General features: G+C 45.1%; 1 protein-coding gene across 1 annotated transcript in view; it reads right to left on the reverse strand.

The window, feature by feature from the left end:
• Positions 1–17,134, reverse strand: part of CDHR4 (cadherin related family member 4) — a 37,201-nt gene extending 20,067 nt beyond the window's left edge. The window contains exons 1-15 of the mRNA XM_044676809.1: positions 17,044–17,134; positions 16,833–16,928; positions 15,310–15,482; positions 12,510–12,672; positions 12,042–12,130; positions 10,548–10,658; positions 8,169–8,272; positions 7,477–7,613; positions 7,195–7,378; positions 5,298–5,454; positions 4,042–4,135; positions 3,230–3,433; positions 1,865–2,004; positions 1,193–1,349; positions 99–319 (exon numbers count right to left, since the gene is read on the reverse strand). Of these exons, the coding sequence (XP_044532744.1) occupies positions 99–319; positions 1,193–1,349; positions 1,865–2,004; positions 3,230–3,433; positions 4,042–4,135; positions 5,298–5,454; positions 7,195–7,378; positions 7,477–7,613; positions 8,169–8,272; positions 10,548–10,658; positions 12,042–12,130; positions 12,510–12,672; positions 15,310–15,482; positions 16,833–16,928; positions 17,044–17,134 (2,121 nt within the window). The remainder of the gene's footprint in view (positions 1–98; positions 320–1,192; positions 1,350–1,864; positions 2,005–3,229; positions 3,434–4,041; positions 4,136–5,297; positions 5,455–7,194; positions 7,379–7,476; positions 7,614–8,168; positions 8,273–10,547; positions 10,659–12,041; positions 12,131–12,509; positions 12,673–15,309; positions 15,483–16,832; positions 16,929–17,043) is intronic.
• Positions 17,135–19,157: the final 2,023 nt, after the last annotated feature.

The following is a 19,157-nucleotide window of genomic DNA, read 5'->3' on the forward strand; positions in this document are numbered from 1 at the left end:
AATTAGGCAAGGCTTTGGGAGGGCAAAAAAAAAAAAAAAAAGGAAGACCAGGGCAGTTTCAGACTGAACTACCCTGGGTTGGGAGAGGAGAGCCTCACCATCTCTGGTGTGGTGCTGGTGGTGGGCACAGTGGTCGTCCAGGGAATCACATGAACAATGACAATGGTCGTGGTACTGAAGAGAGGAAAGGTAGGTCCTTTGTCAGTCACACGGACCAGGAGCTCATATGTGAAGGGGTCCAAGAGCCCATCAGGCTGGAAGGAAAAGACGTCGTGTAATAGAATGTTGTCCTTCATGTAGAACCTCCTGTTGCTGTTTCCTACCCAGGAAAGTCATAAAATGGTCAATTTGATCATCTCGCATCTCTCCCTCTCTGTCTCTCTGTCTGTCTCTCTCTTTTTGTTTCCTTCCCCATTAGAATGTCAGTTCCTAATCTCAATGGAAGAATCTCTAACACACCTCTATCCTGGGGCTTAGTGGCCTCTCTACTGTCTGCCAAAGCTCAGCATTGTCAAGTTCTTGCTGCATTGGGGATGGGCTCAAAGGAGACCACTATGGCTCTACTTTTCCCCACTCCTGAACCCTCTGCACCCTCTGTTATCTGTCTCTTCCTGGGGCAGAAGGGTGGTTAAACTCTCTAAAGGATGGACCCACCCTCCCCAAGCACAACCGCACCCAACTGGCCCAAGGACATGTCCATGACTTTGTGGAGGTCCCCAGTTGGAGGTAGTGTTGACGATCCATCAGCACTGAAACTTTGAACATGGAATCTAGCGCCTGTGATTATCAGGGCTCGCACAAAGACGAGCCAGTAAGAGAAAAGCCCAAAGGAACCATCTGTGTGAGATCCCAATGCTTTCTCACACCCTAGCTGAGCCCCAGTTCTGCCCTGCCCTTAGCAGTAGCCTCCCTATTAGCAGCATGGAGATCACTGTCCTAAGGTCACTCATAGAAAGGGACCCCATGGCTCAAGGTTTGAGATCTTTCTCTGGGGTTTCCTCCTGTAACTAAACTTGTCATTAAAAATTGACTGAAGGATTTCTTCCCTCCTTGACCCAGCGAATTGCACGGTAGTTGCCCCAGGCACCAGAACAGCTAGCTATTGCTCTCTTCCATTATACTCCATTATCTCTAAAACCATTCCTTACACCCCAAGTATGAAGGTTTACAGTCCCAATCCACCATCCCTGACCTCCCACAATGCTGAAAGAGAATGCTCCTGGGCCTTGCTCTGGCACGTCCCTGTCTGAGCATGTCAGTCTTGTCACTTCTGCACCGATGTTTGGGCCAGAAGAGATGGTGAGCTCTTGGAATGGGGGCTCACATTCTGGGGCATGGTCATTCACATTCTACAACAAGATGACAGATGGTTCAGGATCCTCCCTTCTGACACAGGAAGAAATCAGAGCATGGAAACCCCTTTTTGGAAATGGTAGACCCCTTTCTCCAAGTTAGCCAAAAAGGGGAATGGGGAAAGGGTCGGAGGAATTGTGAGGGTCTTCCCCAAGTCCAGAGCCCAGAGGGAAACTCATTCCTCTGTTGGCACAAGGTGGGAAGAGATTATTTCTACTATGGAGCACTTTAAGGGTTATAAAATGTTTTCTCCATTATCCTGCTAGAATGGTGGGACTGTCAGTTGGGGGAAGGACACCAGTTGAAGGGGAAGGATTGGAATAGAACTATAGAATTAGAGGTGGAAGTGACCTTAAAGGCCAGGTAATCTAACTCCCTTACAAACATACAGATATGGAAACTGAGGCCTAGGGAGGTTGAGTAACTGCCTAAGGTAGTCCAGGTAGAAAGAGCAGAGCTGGGATTCTAAAACAAGGCATGGCCAGTGGGCCAGACCTGGGAGAGAGTTTACCTGAACCTCAATGGTGATGGTACAGGAGCCTGACTTGTGGTGTGTGGGATCCTGGTCCTGGTCTCGATCAGTCAGAAAAATTACCAGCATATGTATCCTCTGTTTTTCATAGTCCAGTGATGCTAGAAGATGGATTTTGCCTAATAGAGAAGAATTTGGCCTCCTTGACTTCCCAAACTCTAACTCTAAGATCAATTCCAATTTGCCTCCCAGCTCCTCTGCCACAGAGGCATAGTATGATGGAGAAAACATCATATCTAGAAGCAGAAGTCTTGAGATCAAGTTCTGACTCTAACACTTACTAGCTACATGACTGTAAGTAAATCACTTAACCTTTTTGAGTCTTGGTTCTTCCACTTTTTTTTTTAACTCTTAACTTCTGTCTTAGAATCAATGCCATGTATTGGTTCTAAGGCAGAAGAGTAGTGAGGGCTAGGCAATGGGGGTTAAGTGACTTGCCCAGGGTCACACAGTTAGGAAGTATCTGAGGTCAGATTTGAACCCAGGACCTCCTGTCTCTAGGCCTGGCTCTCAATCCATTGAGCCACTCAGCTGCCCCCTTCCACTTTTAAAATAGGGATAATAAAAGAATTTATCAAGCACTTTCATGAAGCCCTGGGATAATTGTCCTGAAATTTCCTGCCTCTTAGTATTCTTTAGAGGAGTGTGCTTTGTAACCCTTACAGTGCTAGAGATTTGGGAATAATTACTTACCCTCTTTCCCCCCCCCCCCCATCATACTTATGAAGGAGATGAAGGGAAGAAAAGTCATAAGGACCAAGGATAATGAAAGAAACTAGAAGATGCCCCAAAGGAGCCCTTAACCTTGTTGGCAAAGTAAAACCCACGGGCCCCTTCTCAGAATAATGTTTTTAAATGCATAACATAAAATACAGAAGATTACAAAGGAAACCAGTTATATAAAAATGTAGTTCACAAAATTAAACAAAACAAAATCAAACTCATGGGCTCCTGGTCAAGAATCCACAATGTAAGGGGAAAGGGGTGAAATGGTGAAATGCCTTAGTTTATCTGGACATCAGTTTTCCTCATTCATTCATTCATCAAAGTTATTAAGCTCTTCCTGGGTGTAGATCACCGGGCTAGGAGCTGGGGAAGACACACAGAGTTTAGGAAAGACACAGCTCCAGCCTCTTTGGAGCATGCAAGTCTAGTCTAGGGAAGGTATAAAACATAAACACAGGATGAGGATATTGGATATTGGAGAGGTTCGATGGGACAAATAATCTCTCTCTTTCCTATTCCTTCTACACACCCTTGTGGAGATCAAGCGAGATGATGGATATGAAGGTGCTTGGGAGATTATAAGCATTATATAAAAAGCTTGTGGGAAAATGTAGGTACCACTGCGAGGGTCAATGTAGAAGTTGGATGATGAGTCTGAAATGTGGTACTCAATGCTGTTGGGTGGATAGTCACGGTCTGAGCCAAGGACAGTGCCAACCAGCTTGCCAGGTGGAGCATCTTCTCTAACCAGGAACGTGTGAGCAGGACAGACTGGAGGATACTCATTCACTGGTGTCACTGTCACCAGCACTGGCACCTGGGCTGGGTTGAGAGCAGGCAGTGGAGTTTGGGGAGGGGCAGGGGTGAGGAAGAGACAGGGATCTTGATTCATATCATTTTCCCTAATTTCCCATAATGTGCAGCACCTTAGTACCATATTGAAGACTGGAATGACAGCCTTGGTCTCAGGAAACACAATTTGAGAAAGCCAGGCATCTGCTCTTGGGGAGCCTCAATTCTGATGGAGGAGACCTTGTGCCTTGGGGAACAGATAGCACAAGGGGGACACAGACTTCCTGTCCTCTAGGAAATAAGGGCTAAGAAGGGGGCAAGCTCTTGTTCTTTGGCCTAAGAGTCATTGTCCCCATCCTCAGGGAGTTCCTGTACTGAGGGGCTAGACAGGATCCTCCTAAAAGGAAGAAATATATACCAAATGGGACTTTGCCTAATTACAGGCTGTGATAGGGCAAACTGAAAACATTGGTACATGAGAAATAAGAAATCTAGAACTCTGAGGTGGGCTATGGGGAAAGAGCTAGAAGGAAATCTGGGTCCTGATAGCTCTTGGGTCAAAAACACCAGGAAATATAGTGGGGCTTTAACTCTATGGAAGTGGGAATTGGAAGAAGCCTAGGTCCGAGAGGACTTACTGGTTTGGGGGGGCTGGCCGCTATCGGTCACCAAGATGGTGGTCCTGTATTGAACGTTGGGTGCAGATGAGTCATAGTCTAGTGTATTGTTCACCTACATAAGAGAAGAGAGAGGAGAGGAGAGGAGAGATAGTTAGGCACTGAGCAGGACTGCCAACCAGGGAGATGTCACTCCAAATTTAGGAGAAGCCTAAAAATTCCAGAAGGATTCTCCTAGTTGAAAAAGGCCAAAAGGGAGCAGCACTCAGGGAACCATCCAACCTTTAAGCTCCTCACTTTAAGCCCATTAGCACTGCCATGAAAATAGTCAGCCCAATACTGAAGGGGTATCAAATAAATAACATCTCACTTTTCCACAGCACATTAAGGTTTACAAAGCACTTTACATTTGTTATCTCATTTGATTCTCACGGTAAACCAATGAAATATGTGATATTAGTATCTTCATTTTACAGGTGAGGAAACTGAGGCTGAGAGTTTAAATGACTCGTACTAGGTCACACAGCTGTGAAGTGTCTGAGGGATGATGCGAACTCAGGTCTTCCTGCTTCTAAGTCTATCATATTATCCTCTGTGCCTCCTAACTGCTATGGGAGTTCCTAGGACCCAGGTCAATCAAGGTTTCTTTCCATTAAAGTATTGGTATTATCCATCACACACACCGAACAGGACCTTGAACAAAGATTTACAATAAATACTTGTTTAATTGAATTGTGTGACCTTGGTGAAATGCCTTAGTCTATCTGGACGTCAGTTTTCCTCATTCATTCATTCATTCATTCATCAAAGTTCTTAAGCTCTTCCTGGGTGTAGATCACCGGGCTAGGAGCTGGGGAAGACACAGAGTTTAGGAAAGACACAGCTCCAGCCTCTTTGGAGCATGCAAGTCTAGTCTAGGGAAGGTATAAAACATAAACACAGGATGAGGATATTGGATATTGGAGAAGTTCGATGGGACAAATAATCTCTCTCTTTCCTATTCCTTCTACACACCCTTGTGGAGATCAAGCGAGATGATGGATATGAAGGTGCTTGGGAGATTATAAGCATTATATAAAAAGCCACCCATTACACTCAATGGCACTCTTTGCCTTCCCCCTAGCAAGTCACAGGGCCCAGCCTTGGTGGAAATCCTAGCCTTTGGCCACTGTGTCAGGTCCTGGGCTGTCCATTCTAGAAATGGAGTCCCAGGGCCAGCATCCCCTCCTGGTGGTGTCCGAAGAGCCCCTGGGTCAAAAGTGAGGCCAGTGTGGCACCTGAAGGACCGGACCCTGCAGGCGGAAGCTGTGATTTGACTTGGTCTCATTGTGATGCCAGAGCTGATAATGAAAGGTGCTGCTGCTGGAGTCTGGGTCAGAGCAGGTCAAAGTCATCAAGATGCTGTCCACGGGCAAGGTCTCTGGGACTTGGGTGCTGTTGGAAAGATGTGGGGGCTCGTGTTAAAAACCCAGGTGAAGAAAGACAGTGCTGATATGTTGGAGAAAGCCTTTGACTCGGAGGCAGGAGACTTCAGCTGGTCTCTTGTCTCGGACATATACCAGCTGTGTGACCACAGAAAAGTCACTTAAACTCTCTAGTTCTTGGTTTTCTCGTTCATAAAAAATGGTTACAGGGGTGAAGGGTTGGGGGAAAGGAAAGAATTGAATGAGATGATCTCCAAGACCCCTTCCATTTTTCTTTTTTTTTAAACCCTTACCTTCTGTCTTGGAGTCAATACTGTGTATTGGCTCCAAGGCAGAAGAGTGGTAGGGGCTGGGCAATGGGGGTGAAGTGACTTGCCCAGGGTCATACAGCTGGGAAGTGTCTGAGGCCAGATTTGAACCTAGGGCCTTCCATCCCTAGGCCTGGTTCTTCCATTCTGATATCGATTTCAAAGGCTAAGGGAAAGGACCAGCAAGGAATCTGCTTAGAGGTCTTCAAGGGGGGGGGGATGGGTAGGGCTAGGTAGACCCTGAGGTTCTGTCCACTTCTCAGGTTCTGTGATGATCTCCTCCCTCTTTTTAGACACGATGCATGCCTTTCTTTTAGGGCAGCTTGATTGCAAAAGCCTTTTTTTTTTTAAACCTTTACTTCTGTCTTAGTATCAGTTCTAAGACAGAAAAGCAGCAACTGGGGTTAAGTGACTTGCCCAGTCACTCAGTTAGGCAGTGTCTGAGATTAGATTTGAACTAAGGTCTTCCTGACTCCAGGCCTAGAGCTCTATCCACTGTGCCACCTGGCTGGCCCAACAGTCTTTTTAAATTTATGTGTCACTGTTGACCCACACTGAGCTTGAAGTCTATGAAGACCCTCAAATCTTTTTTCAGACAAACTGCTTCTTCCATGCAAAGCTGATTTTTTTAACAGAGATGCAAGACATTTTCCCCCTGATCAAATGTTATCCTATTAGATTCAGGCGGTTGCTCAAGCCTGTCAAGCTCCTCTGGGATTCCAAAATCCAAATTCTTTCTCTATCTCTCCCAGTTTGGTGTCATGGGAACATTTGAGAAGCCTGTGTTCTCCGACTTTGTATCAGTCATTGACTGCTGAATTGTCACTGGTTGTTGTTGAATGTTCTTCAGCACAAGGCCATGGAGGATGCCTGAGGATACTGTGCTAGAGATTTCCTTCCATGAAAAAAGATCAGAATAGGGGCAGCAAGGTGGTTCAGTGGATAGAGATTGAAGCCTTGAGTCAGAAAGGTGAACAGCAGTCTTCTGTTAATTGTTCTCATTCCATCTGCATCTACCTGGGACCCCATCTTTTTGATTCCTCTCTAATCCCCTGCTTTGACAGATAAGGAAACAGAAACTCAAAGAGAAGTGGCTTGCCCAAGGTCACACACATCTTAATTAGCAGAAGATTTGAACTTAGGTCTCCTGACTCCAAATCCTGTATGTTTCCTACTACACTAGTGTTTCTTTGATTTGACCTTCCTCCACCAAAAAGACAAATGAGGAAATTCAACACAACAAGTATATAGGCTACCCTCCAAAGTGACAAAATATACCCCTTCTTGACAGTTTATATCCCCAGGAGAGAGAGAGCAGCAAGCCTGGGCCCCCAGTTCTCAGCCTTGTACAACTTGGGGACCAGGGAGACCCAATCTGGGGAGGTGGGCCTTTCATGCTAGAAGAGGCATCCAGAAGGACAGTCTGGCTGCTGACAACTCACACAAGCAAAGCAGGGGTGCATCGAGGGGCCCAGCTATTGGTGGGCTGTACATTGATGATGACACCGAGCAGGTCATTAGTCCAGGGCTGAAATGGATCGTATGCCTTCACTTGTAACTTGGTGGCTGCGGCCCCGGGGTTCCTTCCTAGATCCAGAGGAGCTGTGGTCCGGATCATTCCATCCACTGCGTGCACATGGTGGGGAGAAGCGAACTTATGTCCAAGCTCATCCCACTCCCACCTGCTCCTGTCACCAAGCCCTCCCCTCCCCACAAAGACTCACCAGGGCTGATGGAGTACAAGGGGCAGGGAACAGGCTCGATGATAGCATATCGGACACTGCTGCCATTGGCTCGGACCTGGCCAACCGTCCCACCAGCCACTAGGTCTTCAGAGATGCTGAAGGTCTCGAACTGAATCCTATATGCCCAACAAGTCCGAGGACCTTCCCAGTCACGGACCTTCCCCTAGCATTGTCTCTACCTCGATTTGAGCAGAGTAAGCAGATGGGGAAGAGACGAGTGGCTATAGGGGGGCAGAACCTTTAGATCCACCCAGAGCTGAGTGTTCCACATATTCAGAATCACAGATCACAGAATCTTGGTGTTGTGAAGACCTCAAAGGCCGTCTAAACCATCCTCTCCCTTTCCCCCTTCATTATAGATAGGGGAACTATGGCCTAGGGAGGGTAAGAAGCTCGAGGTCTCATGGGTCTCATCTTCAGAAAGAGGATTTGAACCAAGGGCCTTTGACTCCAGAACCAAGACTCTTCTCATGGTACCCTTCTGTCTCCCTCCCATAGCCATGCTTCCAATGCTTCCAACTAGAAAATTTGTCCTAGGGGCTCCCAAGAGAGGGTATGAATATGATTATGGGTAAGGACAGGGCCAAGGAGCTGCAGCTGAGGCCACATTCCTCTGCCTTGTCCAAGATGTAGAATTCAGCCCCAGGCCCAGAGAAAAGAGGCTTCCCTACCCAAAGGAGACTTTGCTGGAGGGATCAGGCAGAACCTCCACCGTCAGGGTCCCCTGGCAGCTCTCGCCTTGTCTATCTGTCACCTGGATCCTCATTGAGAAATTCTAGGGTGCGACCAGGAGAAAACAAAGGTGGAGGGTGAAGGGGAAGCTGAGGGGACATTCCCCCATGAGCCTGTCACACAGAAACCTTATCATAAGAACATCATTTGGTTATTCATTCATTCATTTATTCATCCTTCCAAAAAATGTTTCTTAAGTCCCTTGATCTGTGCAGAGTATTATGAAAGGTCTGCAGGACATACAAAGTTAAGACTCAATTTCTGTCCTCCTGGATCTTGGAATTTTAATGTCAATGGGTTAACGAAAATCTTTCTTAAAACACAGCAACTCTAGGATCAGCTAGATGGCTCAGTGAATTGAGAGCCAGGAGGTCCTGGGTTCGAATGTGACTTCAGATACTTCCTAGCTATGTGACCCTGGGCAAGACACTTAGCCCCCATTGCCTGGTCCTTACCATTCTTCTGCCTTGGAACCAATACTTAGAATTGATTCTAAGATAGAAGTAAGGGTTTAAATAAAACAACAATCCTAGAAAGGGTTGGCACATTAAGCTACTGGTTTTGTACACCAAAGAGAAGAGAATTAGGAAACCTAGATTTAAATGCTGGCTCATCCACTTACTACCCGGGGCCCTTGTTCCAGTCATTTATTTCTCTGGAATCTCAGTGTTCTCCTCCATAAAATGGAGATAATAACACTGGCCCTACTCACTTCTGGTTGGATAGTGTGCATAAAGCATTTTGTAGGCTGCAAAGTACCACATAAAAGTTGTTTTGTTATTATAATTATGCCTTTCTGTGCATTTGGTTTAGTCATAAACCAGTCTAGAAGTAGGAGGGAATGTGGAAGCCCCTGAGGCCTACTCACCTACAATTACAATGGGGAAACTGAGGCACAGAGGTGCAAAGTGACATGCCCAGGGCCCCACAACTAGTAAGTGTCCAAAATGGGATTCAAACTTAGGTATTGTTGATTTTAAGTCTTTCACTCTCACTAACTGCTAGGCTAGGCTGCCTAATCATAGTTAATCATAGGCCAAGCTGCTCTTAACTGGCTGTTTTTTCATATAGTAGTTAAACATCCAGACCCTGGGGAAATATGAATGTTACTTAGGGGAAGAGTGAGAAGAGAATCTTTGGAAACCTTGGGGTTGTCTTTGGTTCTTCCCTTTCCCTCGCCTCCCCCATTCAAGTACTTCCACCACACCATGTCCCTCTCTTCTTCTCCATTCTAACTGCCATCACCCTAATCTGAGTCCTCATTACTGCCATGCTGGATGGTCACATTAACCCCCTTACAAGTCTTTTGGCTTCTACTCTTCCTCACACACCCTACCCTGCTGCCCACACCAACAAATCCTCCTTTTTACCACCTCCAGAATCATCTTCCTTATGAATAGAATAGATTACTCTAGGCTTCTGCTTAACAAACTTCGCTGGCTCCCTACTGCTTCCAAACCCCTCTTGCCTGGCATTCAAGCCCTTTCAAAGTCTGATTCAGCCTTCCCTTTCCAGTTTTATTGCTTTAGGGTTTCACCTACTCTACACTCTAGTGCAAGTCAATAAGTCTCTGCCTCCATTTTGGAGAAATACTAAGTGGCTTGGGATGTCTTCTTCCCCTCCACCTCTTCACTTGTTGAATTTCTCTTCATCTCAGCTCATACCCCAGCAACTCCAGGAAGCTTTCCTGAATCCTCCTGGGTTGGGCATCACTTTCTCCCTGTGATGTCCCATAGTAGCCCATGGTCTGCCCCTCTCTGATGCACTCCTCATCTAATACTGTCTCATCTTTTCTGTGCTTGTGTCATCTTTCTAGGAGACGGTGAGCTCCTGAGGGCAAGGAATTTCTCATCTTCCTCTAAGAAGCTCTCCTTCTACTCCGTCTATGGGTCCTGCCCCCATCTATGGGTCCTGCAGGTACTCATCTCCCCATTAGAGTGGGGGCTCCTTGAGGGCAGGGATCTTTTGCTTTCTTTGTATCCCAGCTCCCAGCAGAGTGTCTGGAACATACATAGCAAGTGCTTAATAAATGCTTGTTGGTTGACCGCTTGTAGACACTAGGTACTTAATACACGTTAGTTGAATGGATTCATGAACATATCATTTGGGTGGCAGGCAGTGCAGATAGAAGCCTGAGGCTGGCGTTGCCTTCCCAATATCCAATCTAGCCTACTGTCGCTTCTCTTTTTCAGTCTAGAAGTTTTCCCAGCCTTCACCCTGCCCTTCCCACGATTTCTCCCACTTTCCAGGGCTCCCTATCAAACTATCTCAGAATCTCATCCATTTCCTCCACTTCCCAGCAGGCAAGTGACACTCACCTTATAGGCACTACCAATGAGGCTTTGGCTGGGAGTCAGCACCCGTCCCTGATCATCGATAGAAAAGGATCCAGGGAAATCCAAGGGGTCCTGAAGGCTTATGATTGTCATCTGCAGGGGGAATACATTAGAGTAGGCAATCAGGGACCCCCACTTGTTTCTCTTCTTCTCTAAGCCCTCTCCAAACCAGCTTCATTGTAATAAGAGAAAAAGGACTGGTTCTAGAATCAGAGGATCTGGACCTGGGTAATGCTTTACTAGTCAAGCAAAACTCACTTAACCTCAATTTCCTCTGCTGTAAAATGAGAAAATTCTTTGATGCTCCCTATCTCCTCCTCTCTTCCAGTGTTCTCCCTTTGTGTGTGTGTGTGTGTGTGTGTGTGTGTATTTTTTTTTTTTTTGCTGTTGTTCAGTTGTGTCCCAGTATACCCTACTGTCTGTGAGGTTTTCTTGGCAAAGATGCTGGAATGGTTTGCCATTTCCTTTTTCAATGGATCAAGGCAAACAGAGATTAGTTTACCCAGGGTCACACAGCTAGTAAGTGTCTGAGGCTGGATTTGAACTCAGGTCTTCCTGACTCCAGGTCCAGAGTTCTACTGCCACCCATTGTTAATATAGAATAGTATATACAGCTATAATACATCCCCTCCACATTGAGGGGATTTAGGGCCATGGCACCCCTGGGATTTGGAAAATCCACATCAAACTTTTTGGCCCTCCCTTCGATCCAGAAAAGGAGTCTGAATTTGTACTTTTCCTTTTATGGGGTGTTTACTGTGTATACTTATGGTATTAAAAGACAAAGGATGCTGGTATTATCCAATACTATACATGTATTTTATACATTTTTGAGTTTCTAAACTTTTTCTGTGTCACCTGCTGGCCTGCATGTATTGTCTTCGGCACCCACAAAACTCCCCCCCAATCCCCACTTAATTTCTAATGGAGAGTCACAGTATATGGAAACTGTGACAGGGAAAATCACTACGTAGAAGGGATACCTGTATACGGTTTTATATATAATTATTGCTACATAATACATATAATTTTTATGTGATATATAATAATATAACACTATATTATATTCATAATAATCATAGCTAACCTTTAGATCGGGCTTTAAGGTTTGAGAAAATGCTTTCTGTTAATGATCTCATTTGATCTTCACACAACCCAGTAAAGTGGGGACTATTGCTATCCTCACTCTACAGATAAGGGAACGGAATCTCAGAGAGGGAGGTTGATTTGTTTAGGGTCACACAGCCGTAAGTATCCCAAAACAAATGCAGGTCTTCTTCCTGCCTCCAAGTCTAGCACTCTCTCCATCCACCGGGCTGGACCCTCTCAGGCCCCCGCCTGATCATCCTTCCTCACGATATCTCTCCTGCCTAGAATCTCTATTATTCTCTCATCCTACACCTGGCTGGCCAGTCCTTGCCTGCTCCTACCCTCCTTGACCTGCCGGTTCTAGCCTCCCTGGTCCTCTGGGCTCACCTTGACACCGGTCAGTTCTCTGCGGAGCAGTACCATGTAGATCAGAGATCGGGGTCTCACAGTCTCCAGGACCTGCACATGGTCCCCAGCTGCCCCCAGCAAGAAGATCACAGGATTCAAAAGGTAGAAAAGTCCTTAGAGATGATCTGGTCTCATGAGGGGATTGAGTCTCAGAGAGGTTCCAAAGAGTGGGAGTGTGGAGATTTGAACCCAGACCCTCTGCCTCCAAATTTCGTGGTCCTTTTAGTCTGTCCTGCTGACCAGAGAGTCTACCCTCCCTCGCTCCAGGGCCCCAGAAAAGAAGGGTAAAAGGAATAGGATGGAGTAGTCCCTGCACCCCTTCCCCCTTGCTCCAGGTAAGGAACATGGCGCCAGAAGAGCCAGACTTGGATCATTGCGTCATGAGCATTGGGTCCAACTTAGGCAAAGCTCTCAGGAGGCCCTGAGTCCACCCTGTACCCGCCTCACCTGCGCTGGAAAATCTGTCCAGACAGACGGGAGGTCCGTGGGCCCGAAACACCTCCACCGACAGTGGAAAATTCTGAATTTCTCTCATACATGAGAGTTTCAGATTGAGTTGGTAATGGTTCACCTGTCGGGCATCCAGCCTGGCTGAACTGCTTAAGCTCACCTAGGGTTAAGCATGACAGTGTCCATTGACTACCTCATAGGCGATATAGTGGACATTGTGGTAGAGCAGGAGGCAGGAAGTTCAAATCTCCCCTCAGAAACGCAGGAGCTGTGTGATCCTGGGCTGCCTCGGTTTCCTCATCTGTAAAATGGGGATAATAATAGTACCTATCTCCCATGGGTAGCTACTAGTACATTGGATAGAGTGCCAGACCTGGAGTCAGGAAACCTGAATTCAAATCCAACCTCAGAGACTTACTAGTGGTGTGACCCTGGACAAATCACTTTATCCTGTTTGCCTCAGTTTCCTCACCTGTAAAATGGTGATAATAATAGCACCTATCTCCCATGAGTAGCTAGTGGTGCAGCAGCAGATAGAGTGCCAGGCCTGGAGTCAGAAAGACTTGAGTTCAAATCCAGATTTAGATATTTCATACCTTTACTCTGTTTGCCTCAGTTTCTTCATCTCTAAAATGAGCTGGAGAAGGAAATCGCAAACCCCTCCAGTATCTCTGCTAAAAAAACCTCACAAAGAGTCAGACACAACTGAAAAGACCAAATAACAACCACCACCTTATGAGGATAAAATGAGAATATTTGTAAAGCGTTTTACAAGATATTAAAGCACTATATAAATGCTATTGCCGGGGTGGTTGGGAGCCCCCAAGAACCAGAGAGCCTGTGATTGGACTCAGACAAAACCTGGGTTTAAGTCCAGGCTCTACTCTTTACTATCTTCGTGGCGCTGGGCCATTCCCAAGGGATGCAAAAAAAATAATAACCACTCCACTTAGTGCCTAATTAACAAGAGGAATTAGTTTAAATAGGAAGCTGCAAGGTGCTCCTTGTTAACGACTGGAGCGAGGAATTCTTTCTCCCCCTTAACTTTTGACCAGGAAGCAGCAGCATAGGGACTAGTATTATTTTAAATCATAAATTGACGATTTCAGGGCTCATTTTGATGCCAAAATATTTTATGTGCATCCGCGTGTGTGTGTGTGCGCGCGCGTGTGTGTGTGTGTGTGTGTGTTCTGCTCTTCTCACACGGTCCTGTTTTAAAATGTAGCCTTTAAAACATTCAGGCCAGACTTGACAAGGTTTTTAAAAAGGAGATGAAGTGATTTCTTCACAACTTTTAATTAGCCTTCCCCGTCCCACTCCCTGGCATCTCCATGGCCTTTCTCTCCCTCTCTGGGCCTTCTGGCCCTGGCTCCGGGTTCTGAAGGTTGTCTGGTCCAGCCTTCTTCAATCCTTCCCATATTAGGATCCTTGGATGAGAGGAGTAGTGGGGAGGGCTATATCCTGAGTCAAATGTGCTGCAAAAACAGACGGCAACTTTCCTTTTTGTAAATAGGAAGAAGTATTCTTCCCAGATCATGTCCTTCCTCCATTCTAAAACCTCAGTCCATCCCCAGGAACTGACACCTCAGCAGGAACAGGTAGGGGCAGCTAGTCAGGGTTACATCTCTTGGACCCCAGCCTGAAGGGTTTCTTGAAGGATCCACCTAAGAGTCAGTGGCTAGGGGAACAGGTAGGAGCTTTAGGACTCAGTTTCCACATTTCTCTCTTTATTTCTCTGTCTCTGTCTGTCAGTCTCTCTGTCTCTCTCAGAGAGATAGTATGGGTACATATATATGAGAAAGAGAGTATAATATCTATGTATATACATGTGTACATATAAACATATACACATATAGAAAGAGTATATATGGGTATATGTGTATGCGTGTATATGTGAAAGAGATTACAGGTATATATGTATACATATGTGTGTATAGAGAGAGACAGAGGGAGAAAGCAAGACAAAGAGAGGGAGAAAGAGAGAGAGAGAAAAGAGAGAGGGAGAAGGAGAGAGAGAGAAAAACAGAGAGGGGAGAGAGTGGGAAAGTGGGGGAGAGAGAGAGAGAGAGAGAGAGAGAGAGAGAGAGAGAGGAGAAGGTTGGACTAAATCAATTTTGTTCAATTGTGTCTAACTCTTTGTGACCCAATTCAGGGTTTTTTTGGCAAAGATACTGGAGTGGTTCACCATTTTCTTCTTTTACATTTTTCTTCTTTGTTTTACAGATGAGGAAACAGAGGCAAAGAGGGTGAAGCGACTTGCCTAGGGTCACATAGCTAGTAAGTGTCTGAGGCCAGATTTTAATTCAGGTCTTCCTGACTCCAGACTTTGGCACTCTATCTGCTGTACCACCTAGCTGCCCTTGGCCAATCTAGACTAGACCAATCTCAATGACCTTTCAAAATCTTTCAGCTCTCAATCCTAGGATCCCTGGGAATGTCCAGGGATCTCAGACCTCTTCATCAATGATCTATTTTGTAACTTCTTTCTCAACATCACTGCCTTTATTTCCCCAAAGGGACCAGGACCTCTTTAAGGGCAGGGACCGTCTCTGATATTAGAAAATTTAGAGCTGGAAGAGACCTTAGTATCTTGCCTAATGCTCATCCAATTCCCTCCTTTTACAGATAAGGAAACCGAGGCACAAAGGGGAAATGAATAGAAATTCCCACAGTCCTATCCAGAGTCTATCAAGTATCTGTAAGTGTGAATTGATAGAATGATTGTTGGAAGCTAGCCTCGGTTCTCTTAGATCTCCTTAACCACCCCCCAACCCTGCCCAACCCCAGCCCCTCATACCTTTGCCAGATACTGTGTTGAAAATGCAGATAAATCAGGCTGGTTAAAGAAGGTGCTAGAGGGAACCACTCTGTCTATCTCCAGGACGGGTGGGCAGGAGCAGTTGAAAGAGAATACATGGATGACAGAGCCTGGTCCCAATCTCTCAGAAATGTTCACAGTCCAGGGCAGCCCTGCACCCAAACCACAGCTCAGTAATTGGAATTTCTCATGCCCTTTGCACCCTGACAACAGCCCTAGAAGTATCATAGGAACCTATAGGCAACAGAACTGGAATCAGAAGACCTGGATGAAAATCTTTATCTGCCACATACTACTGGGGAAACTGAGAGAATCACTTATTCTCTCTGGGCCTCGGTTTTCCAATCTGTAAAATGAGAGGGCTCTGTTAGATGATCTCTCCTGCTCCTTCATAACGTACAAAGTTTATCCCTGGTCCTAATGCAAAGAAACTGGTTGACATGGAACAGGTCACCTTACTTCTCAAGGACTTGGTTTTCTCTGTAATATGAGAAGAATTGTACCTGCCCTGTTGAGCCATAGTTCATAGAATATAGAAATGGAAAGGTCTTTAATGAGCAGGTACCCCAAACTCTTCTTTTTATAGGTAGGGAAAATAAGTCCCAGAGAAAAAAATAATAAAAATAATAGCAAGCACTTACAGCTTTTATCTATTTATATAATAAAAATAATAGCAAGCATTTATATAACAGTTTAAGGTTTGCAAATAATAGCAGCTAATATTTATACAGTGCCTGGTATTGTGCCAAGTGCTTTACAAATATTATCATATTTGATCCTCACAGATATCTTGGGAAGTAGGTGCTATTATTTCCCCCATTTTACAGATGAGGAAACTGAGGCAGACAGAGGTTAAGTGACTTACCTAGAGTCACACAGCCAGTAAGTGTCTAAGGTTGATTTTGAACTCAGGTCTTCCTGACCCTAGTCCCAGTACTCTATTCACTATACCACTTAGCTGCCCCTAAGTTATATATATATATAATATATATATAATTTTATCTTTACATCAACCCATAGTAAACACTTTATAATTGCTTGTTGAATAAGATCTGTCCTGCTAATCCTATTTTACACATGAGAAAACTGAGGCAAGGAGAAATAGTGACTTGACCAGGGTCACGTAAGCTGTAGCCTAAGTGGGATGCCAACTCAGGTCTTCCTGATTGTAAATCCAAGGCTCTATCCAGATTTACATTTTTAACAGAAAAGTGAAGGGATCTCTCCACAATTACACCTACAGGAAGCCATAGAATACAGATTCAAATTCAGGCGTGCTGACTCCAAGGCCAGAACTCTTCTCAGAGTGGGGAGTGGAGAGTGGAAGTCGCCATGGAGTGATGGAGGACCTTTGGAGATGTTTAGAAGGCAGAACTCAAAGGTAGTTGCATTGGGGAGGTCAGGAGGCTCGAGGGGACCCAGGGTTTGGGGCTGAGGTTCATCCTGGTCTTCTTTGCCTTTTCCTTGCCCCCACCCTCCTTCCCGCTCTAGGGGAATCCTACCTCTCACATCATAGACTGGCGAGAAGGGAAAAAGCTGTCCTTGGAGTAAGCCTCCGCAATCCATGAAGTTGATTGTGTTTAGTAAAGCCGAGGTACCTTCAGAGAGAAAAATTGGTTCTGACTAGGGGTAGGGTGGAAAGGAAACTGCCCAGACAGCAGGAGAGACCCCATAACCTCATCCTTGCCCTTCCCGTGCCCCAACTGCTCATACCCCAAATGTCCAGGGCAAAAATGAGTCCCCCAAGGTAGAGCAGCTTCATATTGGGGGCCAGCAACTGCCAGGGGGGATGGAGCTCTCTCATCTGAAGCCTCTGCTTAGTAGTTGGTGTTTGTCATACCCACAAGGTTGCCAGGGTGCATTGCCTGGGAGCTGGGGGAGGGCAGGATGTCTGGCATTGCCCTGATCTGAGGGCACCACCCTCTGTTGCCCCACCCAGCCCTGGCTTTGGGTTCAGAAAATCCTGAGGCTCTGATCTCCAGGTGTAATTGCCTGTCACTTCATTAGGCTACTCATTCCCCACTTTGTGAACTTCATTCTCATCCCACTGCCTGGGGCTCAGAAGGGCAGATATGAGAAACTGAGGCCCAAGAAAAGCAGGTGACCTGCACAAGGTGACCCAGATCCGTAGCAAAAAAAAGCTTGGAGGAGAACATCTTCACTTGGATGTCCCACTGGACCCTCAAACTGTTCGAAGTTAAACTTATCTTTTTTTTTTTAACCTTTATCTTCTGTGTTAGTATCAATTTGAAGACAGAAGAGTGACAAAGTCTAGACAATCAAGGTTAAGTGACTTGCCCAGAGTCACACAGCTAGGAAGTGTTTGAGGTCAGATTTGAACCCAGGACCTCATGACTCAAGGCCTGTGCTCTATATATCCACTGAGCCACACACACTGCCCCTGAGCTTATTATTTTTGCCCTAAACCTGTTCTTTCCTCTGACTTCACTTTCTGTCTATTGAACCATCACTCCTTTTACTTCTCTGTATCCTTGGGGCTATCTTTAATTCTTTTTTTTTTTTTAATTTTTAATTTTTTAGAAAAATTTGCCATGGTTACATGATTCATGTTCTTACTTTCCCCTTCACCTATAGCCAACACACATTTCCACTGGTTTTTAACATGTGTCATCTATCAAGACCTATTTCCATATTATTGATAGTTGCATTGGGGTGGTCATTTCGAATCTACATCCCCAATCATGTCCGCATCAACCCATGTGTTCAAGCAATTGTTTTTCTTCTGTGTTTCCTCTCCTGTAGTTCTTCCACTGAATGTGGGTAGCATTCTTTTCCATAAATCCCTCAGAATTGTCCTGAGTCATTGCATTGCTGCCAGTACAGAAATCCATTACATTCGATTTTACCACAGTGTATCAGTCTCTGTGTACAATGTTCTTCTGGCTCTGTTCCTTTCACTCTGCATCAATTCCTGGAGGTCTTTCCAGTTCACATGGAATTCCTCCAGTTTATTATTCCTTTGAGCACAATAGTATTCCATCACCAGCATATACCACAATTTGTTCAGCCATTCCCCAATTGAAGGGCATACCCTCATTTTCCAGTTTTTTGCTACCACAAAAAGTGCAGCTATAAATATTTTTGTACAAGTCTTTTTATCTATGATCTCTTTCGGGTATAAACCCAGCAATGCTATGGCTGGATCAAAAGGAAGGCAGTCTTTTAGAGCTCTTTGGGCATAATTCCAAATTGTCATCCAGAATGGTTGGATCAGTTCACAACTCCACCAGCAATGCATTAATGTCCCAATTTTGCCACATCTCCTCCAACATTCATTACTCTCCCCTTCTATCATTTTAGCCAATCTGCTAGGTGTGAGGTGATACCTCAGAGTAGTTTTGATTTGCATTTCTCTAATTATTAGAGATTTAGAACACTTTCTAATGTGCTTATTGATACTTTTGATTTCTTTACCTGAAAATTGCCAATTCATGTCCCTTGCCCATTTATCAATTGGGGAATGGCTTGATTTTTTATACAATTGATTTAGCTCCTTATATATTTGAGTAATTAGACCTCTGTCAGAATTTTTTGTTATAAAGATTTTTTTCCCCAGTTTGTTGTTTCCCTTCTGATTTTGGTTGCATTGTTTTTGTTTGTACAAAACCTTTTTAATTTAATATAATCAAATTACTTATTTTGCATTTTGTAATTTTTTCTAATTCTTGCTTGGTTTTAAAATCTTTCCTGTCCCAGAGATCTGACAAGTATACTATTCTGTGTTCACTTAATTTACCTACAGTTTCCTTTTTTATATTCAAGTCATTCACCCATTCTGAATTTATCTTGGTGTAGGGTGTGAGATG

This window comes from Gracilinanus agilis, chromosome 1, assembly GCF_016433145.1.
Source record: "Gracilinanus agilis isolate LMUSP501 chromosome 1, AgileGrace, whole genome shotgun sequence".
NCBI lineage: Eukaryota > Metazoa > Chordata > Mammalia > Didelphimorphia > Didelphidae > Gracilinanus > Gracilinanus agilis.